At 38.8% G+C, this 12,352-nt stretch overlaps 1 protein-coding gene across 4 annotated transcripts in view; it reads right to left on the bottom strand.

Annotated features, from left to right (window-relative positions):
* Positions 1 to 3,489: 3,489 nt before the first annotated feature.
* PPHLN1 (periphilin 1) overlaps positions 3,490 to 12,352 on the bottom strand; it is a 66,081-nt gene continuing 57,218 nt past the window's right edge. For 3 of the 4 annotated variants that reach the window (XM_029963601.1, XM_029963599.1, XM_029963598.1), the window contains exon 10: positions 3,490 to 5,635. In XM_029963601.1, the coding sequence (XP_029819461.1) occupies positions 5,426 to 5,635 (210 nt within the window). In that variant the 3' untranslated portion in view covers positions 3,490 to 5,425. The remainder of the gene's footprint in view (positions 5,636 to 12,352) is intronic. The other variant, XM_029963602.1, reaches the window with a different exon arrangement.

The raw sequence follows: 12,352 nt of genomic DNA on the forward strand, positions 1-12,352 counted from the left end.
CTCCTGTGGATGTGGATTTTATTATTATTGTTCCCCCTCCTTTCCCAAAAATAATTTCTGAAGTTCACCTACATAAAGGAAGAGAGATACTGGGTGGTTAGAGAAGGCAAGCTGGCAAAAGCTATAATCTTGTAGGTGATCTCAAAAGTTCCCTTGAACTGAGATGTGGAGCAGGAGCTACTTTAAGTTATAATAAAATTCTTCCACTGTTTTATATAAAGGGCAGAAATTTGTTAACAGTGACATCCACTAATTAAGATAGTAAATGCTAATTGGCTTTCTGACCACATGAAGAAAGGAAATGAATGAAATAGTAGATGCTTCTTACCAGAAAAACCTGTCAAATCAAACTTCCCCCTTCCCCTACAGAAGCCTCTGGCCTGAAAGTTTCCCTCTGGTGTTAGGATAAATTGTTGAGAAGGGGTGGGGGAAGCCTAAAAATTGGATTTTAGATTTCTAATGTGGCTCAAACTGCCACAAATGTTTGCCCTTCTTGAGGATACAGAAGTTGTAAATAAAAGCAGCTAAAAGTAAGGAATGGATACATGGGCAACAAAGAAAATGAAGCTATTGCGAAGGCTAAATCGGACTAGCAGTTACGTGCTTGTATTTTTCAGGGCAAAATGAGTAACAGATCCTTTACTCCCAGAAGTGGTACTCACTGTGTAAGTCACTTTTCTAGTACAAACAAGTCTTGTGTATGTGAAAGCTGATCAAAGCAATACGCTGTTCCGTCGCATGGGCCGACGGGCACCTTGTGGGATGGTTCCAGCTGGCAGGCTCTGCCCTGGCTCAGGCACCACATGCTTTACAGCCACCAGACTGCCAGGAGTTACAGGCCATGAGGAGAGATGTTGACTTCTTAATACCTTCCCCAAGATGCTCCAACAATGATTAGGACCTTCCCTTCTTGCCTGCATTTCCAAAAATGGGAAACCAGGGTCCTCAAAACCAAAATGGTGTAACCACTACTGCTGTGTCCTTTGTTGGACCAAGAAACTGTCTCATGGAGAAATGTCTCCACCGGTATTTCTTCTGATCTTACATCACCTCTTGAGATGGAGCATATGTACTCTCCCAAATGGAATGGAATATTAGATGATAAAAGTTTTCCATAGATTGCTAGTTGCTTCTTAATACTTTCTTCAAGAAAAAAATTTAAGATGACTATACAACTTTATTTAGTTTTCTCAGCTTGACATAAAGAATTTCTTCCTTATTATTTTTGACCACTTCCTATGAGAAATATTGATTCTTCCACCTTAAATAGAGATGTAGTGTCTGCAACCAGCACAAGACTCAGATACAGTCACCAAAGCTCTAAAATGTGGGTTGTGTTATTAGACCTATATTCCAAGTGCCTCATAGGCATCCATGTCACACAGCTGCTCACTCACTATCCCTAGTGGGATGGGGGAGAGAAGAATAAAAGAAAACTCATGGGCTGAGTTAAAAGACAGTTTAATAGGCAAAAAACAAACACAAAAAAACCAACCAACACCCTGAAGTGATACCAAAAAACCCCAGTAGCTCACCACTAGCCACATAATACCCAGTCTGTCCCTGAACAGCAGCAGCCCTGGCAAACTCTTCACCCCCACCCCCAGCTTCATACATTGAGCATGATGCCGTATGGTCTGGAATATCCTTGTGGTCACTTGAGGTCAGCTGTGTTCATTCCCACTTCTTGTGCACCCCCAGCCTCCTCACCGGTGGGGTGGGGTGAGAGGCAGAAAAGGCCTTAACTCTGTGTAAGCTCTGCGCAGCAGTAGCTAAAACATCCCTCTGTTATCAACAGCTTCCGTCAGAAACCCAAAGCACGGCACCACTACACCAGCTAATACTTTCATATCCATAGTGGGTTTGTTGCTGATTTTCACCCTTACTGCTTACATTGTCATTCAGAGCTGCCAACTCACTCAAGTGAGGTTACAGAACCATTTAGAACCATTCCAGCCTCGGCAGATAGCACTGAATTTCCATACTCCTGCAATTTCCACCTCCTTTCTTAGACTTTTATGGGATCTGCACATTATCAAGTGCAAGGAGTAACTTCCATTTTCAGTAGCTCTTACAGCAACAAAGAAATCAAATTCCTCCATCACAACATGTTTCCTTTCACCAGTGCTCTTCCTACCACTTTCCAGGAGCCCCACTGAGGCTGTTCTCTAGACCAGAGACAATTTTTTTTTATATTGATCTGAAATAAATCCGAACTACATGCTTGTTCTAAAGGAAGCAAGACTAAAAGCCATCCTTCTTCCTTAAGTTAAGGAACTGGCATAGTATATTTTACTTACATCAACAGGAAGCATATATCCCAAAAGGTTAAATGTGAACATTCAACACAATGTCAAGTATTAAATGGAAAATCAGTAACCTATCACTTATGAATGCAAATGAAACCTTTCACAGAAATAGCACTTAAAAAAATTAAAGACTCCTTAGTTCATGAGTAAAATTTAATCAATTTTTTCAAAATAGTCAGATTAAGCAAAGGACAATATAAGAAACTTTTGAAAGATCTTACTGACCTGTTAGCTAATATAAAATACTCAAGAATACTGGCCAACAGGTCAGGCTCAAAGAATTATAGTAAAAGGGCCAGTGCTCTTTAATGTTTTTATAAATGGTAAAGAGAGGAGTCAAATGTACATTAAGTAAGTTTGCTAACAATACTAAATTGAGAGGAGCTGTGGACTCCCTCAAGGGTAGAGAGGCCCTGCACAGAGATCTGGATAAACTAGCAAACTGGGCAATCACCAGCTGCATGACGTTTAACAAGAGCAAGTGCCAGATTCTCCACCTGGGACAAGGGTAGTTCTGATTATACATACAAATTAGAGAATGAGAAGCTGGAGAGCAGCCCTGCAGAAAGGGCCATGGAGGTCCTGGTCAAAGGCAAGTTGAATCTGAGTCAGCAGTGCCCTGGCAGCCAGGAGGGCCAACCATGTCCTGGGGGCATCAGGCAAAGCATCGCCAGCTGGTTGAGGGAGGGGATTGTCCCGCTATTCTCTGCACTTGTGTGGCCTCACCTTGAATATTGTGTGCAGTTTTAGGCACCACAATATAGGAAAGAGATTAGGCTATTAGAGGAGGAGTCTGGAGAAGATTGAGGGGGAGACTTCATTACAGTCTACAACTTCAAGATGGGTAGTGGAGGAGGAAGTGCTGATCTCTTCTCTCTGGTGACCAGTAACAGGACACAAGGAAATGGAATGAAGCTGCATCAGGGGAAGTTCAGGTTGTAAATGAGGAAAAGGTTCTTCACTGAGAGGGTGGTCAGTCACTGCCACAGACTCCCCAGGGGTCATGGCCTCAAGCTGCCAGAGCTTGGATGATGCTCCTAGTCATGTGGTTCAGTTTTAGGTAGTTCTGCGAGTAGCAGAGAGTTGTACTCAATGATCTTTACTGTTCCTTTCCAACTTGAGATATTCTATCACTGTAAGCTTAGGTCTTACTTAATAGAAAAGCACTTGAAAATTCAGATACTTTTATCATGGTAAATTTAATAAGGCTTCTAACAAAGGAAACTCCTAACAAACTGTACAGTAACAATGGAGATTTTTAATCAAAAATATATTACACACAATTTCAGTATTTTTCCATTAGCATTTCTAACCCAAAGCAGAAACTCTGATGTAACACCCCAAAGGTTCTCTGTCTTGTAGACAAGTAGTGAAGTGCTGTAGTTATGCTTCTGCATCAGAGAAAACTTTGCCTGTGGTTCACAACTGATCTTGGTAAAACAGATAGCCAGAAGGGGTGTGTCAGGTCTCACTACTGTGTCACAACAGGTTGCCTCTCTTCCCCTCTCTCCCTCACCAAATTAGCATCCTGTAAGGCCCATGAGCTGATTCCCACTACTGTGCAACTCACACAGTCCCAGGTGCCAACAAGAGTACTTGCAGGTCATCTCCTCTGAGCAATGTGAACTCTTAGAAACCAACAAAAGCCAACTGCAAAACTGCACCCTACTGACATGAGAACTAACCAGGCACCTCAGGAATCTGATGCAATGAATACTTAATACACCATAGGGAGATTTGCATGTGCAAGATGCTGTGACACATTCAGTACCCTGTACGTGCAAAATCAATGCTATTTCATTTATGTTTCTGCACCCCATTCTGATGAAATCTGGAAATGGTGAGTTTGGTCATTAGTCCTTTTAGAGTCTCACATGTTCCTAAATGCAAATGTAGAGAAAACAATCATGCTTATACTTACCTCTTTGTGATTATGACTCAAATTATCCCTTTTCTAAAATGTTCATAAAAAACAGTATCTTAATGCATTCAATAGTCAGGATTCCACAAACAAGTCCTGAATATTTTTCACTGGCAGTCTCTTGACTTTCCTCAATCACTGTTCCCAAAAGTTGCTCTATCACATAAAAAGTGGTCCCAGAATCACCTAGGTTTGAAATGATAGTCAATTTGGGGCTTGAGGGATCAACTGTGTTTTACACCTAATCCAAAGCTACCTGGGGTTACTAAAGAGATGGTACTGCTTGCTTTCCTTTCCCATCTTTGCCACCCCAATTCCTGCTCCTCCTTGAAGTCGGAAATAAAGATTACACACAGCCTCGTTATTGTTAAAACTGATGGGTGAAAAGTGGTGAGAAGGTGTAAGGGGGGAGAGGAACAGAGTAGGAAAAGGGAACTTTCCCTGCTCAGTGGCTGCCTGCAGTTACATTCTGTATGATGTAGTCAAAAACACAGCAAATACAAACAGTAAAAAAAATTAGAATCCATCCTACATAATACTGCTTACTAGTAATGAGTCCTGATAGGGAAAACACCAAAATTTAAAAGGCATTTGCAGAATGCACAATTATAAAAAAATACAGCACTTCTTATATCAAGCAGTTAGAGTTGCTCTAGCAGTCAGAGACTAGAGTTAATCTCTTGTGTAATTTTACAGAATTAATCTGAATTTTTAAATTAAACCAAAACAGATTATTTAAATCATAATTGAGACCAATTTTGCAAGTCTTCCTTTCCTATAGTACATATGAAAACCAGACATATTTCTGCATATGTTGACAAATGAGAGCTGTCTTATTATTTTAATAAAAAATACAATGTTTGAAGTTACACTTATAAGCATCAAAACATAAGAGTGCATACATCAGACTGAACATTTTTTACAAGCCAACAGTGTAAAGGTTTCAAAAATAGTTTATTGCTTTACAACATTTTTCAAAAGAACGTTCTTTAAAAGGAATATATGTCAACAAGGACAGGTAGGAACAATACAATTGCGGAGACCACAGTGAACAAGGGAACAGCCACCTGAGCTGCCTCGAAGGAGCACAGCCTTGGGTTCATATCTCCAAAAAGATCTCATCTTTCCCTGCAAAAAGCAGATTTATATGCTATGGCATACACAATGAAGAGGATCTAAAAGCATATTTTTGACCTTAGTATGAGCTCTCTTTGAAGGATTCTGATAGATCTTGATTGGCAGCATCGTACTGAGCAATGAAATGTTTGAGTTCTTCAATGCATCGCTCACCTATTTCATGCAAATTCTGCCTCAGGGCAAACTGAATGGACTTCTCTAATGATGGATCTTTATCAATTAGCATCTTCACTACCATGCCAAAGGTTTCACAGTCTTGTCTGTAGACCTAGAAACAACACATTTTACATTAAATGTAAGACTCTTCACCTTAGCATACCAACAGCCTTCATTGAATTAGATCCAAACCAAACAAGGAACATTGGATTTAGAGTGAGTTTCAACTGTAAAGCTTATTGGCATTTACCTCTCTTCTGACCTGTACTAATACAAATGTAACTAGCTCAGAACTATCTGGATACCAGAAATAACTTTTACTAGATGAAATGCCTTCAAAGGAGAGATTAAGTTCCTCTTGTAGAAATATTTAATAAAAAATGGTAGAGCAAAGTGCAAATGCTAAACCAGATTTTCATTTTGATATATTTAAAATTAAACTGTGGCATGTCTAGCAATCTAATCTTTATACGAAGCATCAATAACTTAGTTTGTAATATTTCTTAATACTTTAAATACAAGGTGTGTTTAAATAATTCCACCAAATTTTGTTTGTTTGTTGGATATCTGCTTATTGTAAAAGTCTGTGATAAATATGACTTTGGGTGCACTGGTGATTCAATGACTAGGGAATAGAGAAATCCTGACAGTGCTTTACCTGAACCCATCTGACCTCATCCTGCGGGGAATGAGGAGTTTTCAAGTCAGTTATGCACCACATTTGAGGTGAAGGAACTTCTCATTATCACTGCAACTGTTTTTCTAACAAGCATCTGGCTACGCTCTTAGGTGGTTTTCAAAGCAAGTCAGTGGCATTTCAAATTTGTTTTTTCCAGATTCCAGCTACGTTTATTAATCTAAACACCCAGAGAAAAAGAAATTTGTCGAAGTCTTCCAACTGCCAGGTGCAGTACATTTTCACACTTCTTTGGCCAATTTCCATTTAGAAAATGCACTGGTTTTTTTGAATGAAGATAGTAAGTTTTCTATCTCCATATATTTTTTTTGAGGAAAATAAGCTAAAATGTTGATACTCTTCAAAGTATGATCTCTTAGTATTCTAGACTTGTCTTAGAACTTGTTTTTCACAGAGATGTGTGACCCTTTCCTCCCACATTTACCTATATTGTGGACGCCAATGATACAACTGTATATAAGCAATTCCCCACTACTAAAAACAAACTTAAAAAACAAAGAAAACACCCACCTCACCCCCAACCAAAACTCACCACACTATTATATTCATAAGAACCAGTTTGAGGTCACCTCAAGTATATTCGTGTCAGAGGAGCAGTAAAAAAGCCCAACATTCTTCACGCAAACTAAACTATTCTCAGAAAAACAATGATTAACATGATACCTTTCATAAAGACAGTTCTCAAATGTTTGAAAGCATATTCTATAAAAACAGTCTAAAACAGGACTCAAACACTGTTGACAAATGAAAGAAAACCTTTCAGAAGAAACTGATTTTCAATGGTGATTAAAAAATTAAAAAGAAGAGTGCAGCCCAAACCAAACTGGAGCTGAACATCTTCAGTGTGGAAATGTTGTGCATATGGCATTTTTTTCAGAGAAGGCTTTGTGGTAACTTTTGGGTAACTTTTTTCTCTGACTCTTTCCAAAGAAAGAGCTCAGAAAGAATTGCTGTCTCTGATTAGTCATGTGACAGACAGATGGGATTTCGCTTTGGGTAACTCAGGCCTTTCAAGTACTTGCAGCATGCTTGCTAACACCTTCACAGGATGATTTCTGAAATGTTTTTTCTCCCCACAGACATTATGCTTTGGGGGAAATAGATTTTTTTTTCTTATTGCACGTCTATTTGTCCTATTTTACCACCTTCAAAGCGGTCAGACCAAGGATGTGTGAATGATCTTCCACAAGTAAACAAACCTAGTAACTCTGAGTCTTCAGAGGACCCTGGCACTAACAGACAACACAGATGCATTGCCCAATCTTCTGCACAGGAAGGCACCCAAAGCTACAACTGAAGGAAATGCTCTACTTTTAATTGGTCTTCAAATGAATGGCAAATAGTACTATCTGCTATTTCTCTCACACACCACAAAGAACTAACCCAGATGAAATTCTCTGACCTTTAGCATATAAATATTAGCTCAATCTAAGCATATTTTTCTTTCAAATTTTCACAAAAGAAGATTTGGAGAAGAATCAAGAGAACCATTGTCACTGCATCTGGAGTCAGAAGTCACTTTGCTGTCACAACAATCTGGAAACTAAACACCTTCACACAAGAGATGAACATTTTCAATACTTTATGACAAAAGACTTAAAAAAAATAGAATTGACCTAAATTAGGGGAAGAGGGCGACGGTGGAGCCGGAAGGCAGTTCTAACAACAGAAAACAAAGGAAACAGCTCGGCTCCTCTAACAATAATTGAGCAATTTTCCCTCAAGAAGCTTTCTGCCCCAGCTACTAATTCTGATCCTCCTGGTGCAATCTGCCTCCTTCCCAATTGTGCTGATAAACTTATTTGTATAGCTGCAACATAAATTGCATCACTGAGATTATCCCTTTTAAAATTACTTTCCCTCAATTAGTGTGATTCAATGATTCAATTCTAAAAACAGATGCATCAGCACAACTGAAAGAACTGTGAGCCATGGTCTTAAAGTGAAAATAACTTCACAAACCAGTTTATATCTGAAGTCAGTGCACAACTACCAACCTTCAGAGAGAAGTTACTATGTCTTACAGAAAGAAACAGAGATTATCAATTACAAAAATATCAATACAGAAGATGTTAATTACAACTTAATGGTACAATCAACTATTTGAAAAATGTGTGAAAGCACTCAAAGCTCTTAAAAAAAAAGAGGACAGTGGCATGACATTAAAATCCATCTTTACACAGAATACAAGGAGGCTATTTCTGGTGAACGAGCCGAGAATGTGATGCTTAAGAAAGAAAGAAAACTGCAGAAGAGACTCTAAACAAGCAAAAGAAGCTCTCTGTTGGAGAAAAATACTGAAAGAACTTGTGATCCAACAAGGTACAAAAATAACCCTATCTTTAAAATTCCAGCTGATACTGATTTTGATCTCAGACCATGGAAAGCTCATCTGTAAACATCTGGAACTAAAAGCTGAAAATTATATCATGTGTGGGGAAAGAAGAAATAATGTTTTTAAAATGAAAACCAAGAAAGGGAATGATACCAATGACATGATTATTCTGTCTAGCATATGTCAGATAATCCGGACAACAGCTAGAGCCATAGGGTGATCATTTACTGAGCATACATTTATTCTCTGACCTAAGCTACAGCACCAGCATAATGGAAAGAGCATGTACAACTTCAGTAAGCAGATGAAAGAGAAGTATAAACAGCTGTTCTGTTCCACAATACATAAATATATTTATTTTATATATACATACATGGTCTTGATTTTCCTATGAACCAGAAGTATTTAAGCTGAATTGAAGTTCTTTTTGAAGAGTTTTCCAAAATCAACACATCTGACATCTGTGAAGTCAGAGGATCACAAATATGCATACTTTTATATTATTCTCATGGAATTTTAGCTCTTTTTATTGTTACATGATAACAGCTTAGAAGCTCTGGCTGAGATCAACCATTTGCTGTGCTGGTCTCCATATAAGCACTTGATGCAAATCTAAAGGTGTGATGCACCTGCAACATGTTAGTGAACACTCCTCATTTATTTCAGAAAACTAAATCAAAATTTGCACTTAGAACTGTTTAAATATAGCTAAAAGACATTTATTTCCAGATACAGTTCAAGAAAAGGAAATGTTAGTCCCCCAGGTGTGAGGTGATCAAGCCCTAGAATTCCCCAGGTAGAATGAAACGTGAAAACTCCCTGACCTACGTCTGTGCTATGTTTTCACAGTTAACCTCAAAATGCCACCATCAGTGTCAGTGTCACTGACATGAAGGGAATGATGGACACCACAGACTTCTTTCAGCTCAGCTCTTCTCTGAACAGGAAGACAGAGGGGCAGAAGCAAGCACATGGGGACTGCTCATGTCTTTGACTGCTATATCCCATCTTCAGTGATAATCTAAAAATGGTCTTGGCTTAAACCAAAGAAAAACATATTGAATGGCTTTGCTGATGAGTGAAATTATACCTAGCTAGGGAATACCTTGACGACATGCCTACTACTCACTGACAAAGTCCACATAATTTCCTTTCTCTGCCTAGCACAGCCCCATGTTTTCCTCCAAAACTGTTCCAGAGTGGCACAAGCATTTTGTTCAACAGAGCTGTTGGACAGTAATGAGAATGAAAACTAGAACTTCAGATGTTCTCCCCTGCAAATGATTACAGGCTGCAGAAGAGTCATAAGAGTAATATTGATCTCAAGGTCTTGCATACCTGACCAAAAATCAGCTTCATTTCAACAGCAAGAGTAGACATGATATTCAAAGGGCATGAGAACAATATTTCAACCCATGCACCAAGTTTCCCCCAGCTTAGCTCTACAGTCTGTGCAAAGAAAGACTTCTTAACTTCTCAAAGTGACTCAGAATAGCTAAAACCACAGCATCTGTTCTAAACAGATTTGAAGAATAGGGAAACAAGGCAGAAGTTCCCTGTTCACTGGAATGATCTCCAGGAAGACTGGTCCCACCAGGACACAAAAGTTAGCCTCTGTATCTCCCTTGTCCACAGCTCATAGAAAGCAGAACTGAGTAGAAAACGAAAGATGCAAATTTCTACTGTCTCAGAAAGGACTCAACTGAATCTTCACTTCTCATTTGTGGGGGAACTGATCTAATGGATGTGCTTTATTTTATATACAGGCGTTAAAACATTAACTTTCTTCTCCAGCTATGGCTTTGAATGAATATGGCACTGTGGCACCTTTTTTGTATGCTCTTGGCTTTAGGCACATGTAAAAGCCTCTTGAATAGGAATCAAGAGACTTGCATATGCAAGGATTAAGCAGCTATATGCAGGAGATGGTCAAACTCACTTCAGTGCCGAAGGATAATCTCTTCTGCTCACAAACACAAGCAGGACCACCAGACACGACAAAGGCCACATCCATTAGGTGGGTGTGATGATTTAGCAAGTGAAATCTGTGCCCACAATTTAATCTCTAATTTTCAACCCCTTGCTCTTTTTCATTGCAACTTTTCCTGCATTTTTTTCAGTATTTTTATCATTCAATACATTTACAGATTCATCCAACACTCTCTTGCCTCCACCAGGGCTCCTTCTTCAAAGCAACACAACATGCGTCTAGGCCCTCTGAGCAGCTCTATACCATATGTATACAGCCTCAGTGCTTTTGAGTCAGTGCTCTTCTTCAGAGATGCCTGTTCTTAGCTCCCCATCCAAAAGGCTGAAGACCCTCAAGGCTCAGTTCACAGAGGGGAAGGAGCTAAGGTTGTGGCTCAGAAACCACGTTAAACAGCCTGCAACCCTTAGATACTAACTCACCTTTGAGAAGACCCAACATGCCCAGCGATCACAATCTGACATCTGTGATTCATGCAAGTACTCATTTAATACATTATCTTTCAGAAGACAGAAGCTCTTCAGTTACCAAGGGCACATTTCCCACAAGTATCAAATACCCCATGCAAGGAGGAAAGAAGCAACATGCTTGCTGGTAATTGTTTGATTTCTCACAAAGGCACGGCATGAACTTGCAGAGCACAAGTACAGCACAAATTTGAAAGCCATAGCACATCCCCTCCAGACACCTCAATAATGAAAGAGCAAACTACCGGAAATTTTCCTTGCTTCAGTGATGCCCCAGGGCCCCCCTACACGAGGGAGAGGTAACAGCTTTTGTTCCCCCACCTAAACCACGATAGCTGGGTTGGTATAGCCCTCTGGTGGTATAAATCAGTTTCTTATTTCACCTCATCAGCAGACCTAAAATAAGTCTGACAAAGCACTCTTCTGTTAACCCAGCCACATCTATGCCAGGTTTTCCCACCATGGGTGAGACCGTAAGACAAAATTTTTCTTCTACTCCTAACTAAAAGCAGTACTGAAAATGTAATGTAGACTTAACTCTCAACTGATTGCATGTGCAGTCAAATTTGCATTTTAATTGTGCATGTAAGCTCCAGTAAACTGGGAAAGTAGTATACATTGAATGACTTCTGAACCACTAGTATCAGTTTTTTCTTTGCCAAAGACATATTTTAAAAGAAATTATTACCTCTCCCCAAATATCTTCTTTTTAATTTATTTACATGCTATCTTGGATTTTTTTCAACTCTGCAAATTAGACTTCATTAACTTACCCGAAATTTAGTCTCCTAAAGTACAATAAGCTAATCCTCTACTGAAAGAGTACAGAGAAATTTTCATTGCTGCAGTGGCAGTGTAATTGTACTGTTATATTTATGAGTACAATATATAAATTTATAGCTCCACAGTGCAAAGAATGCTCAGAACTGTCATTAAACCACTTGCAGACAATTCTCATGATCAAGACATTTAGAATTCATTTTCAACCAAGATAAACTATTTTTTATGGTTACAAAAAGCTAAATTAACATACAAAAAATTTAATGCTTGGTTACAACAGAGGTGTACAATTTTTAGTTATAAAATATCAACAAGTCTATTCTATTCCTTTTTTAAAAACACACTAACAATTTTTTCCTGAATCCATGTAATATTTTCTGCACCCATTAATCAATGTGTTTATAGATCAACTAGATATTCATTGAAATGCAAATTGGGAGAAATAAGTTAATCTACTATGTAATAATGAACAATTGCATGTGAATCTGCTACTCACTGAAGTTATGCAAAATATTTAAGTTATTTGCACTTAAATGCAATTCTGCCTGCCCTTCCACTGAACG

The sequence above is a fragment of the Manacus vitellinus genome, unplaced genomic scaffold, assembly GCF_001715985.3.
Source record: "Manacus vitellinus isolate BGI_N305 unplaced genomic scaffold, ASM171598v3 scaffold_5_pilon, whole genome shotgun sequence".
Taxonomy (NCBI): Eukaryota; Metazoa; Chordata; class Aves; order Passeriformes; family Pipridae; genus Manacus; species Manacus vitellinus.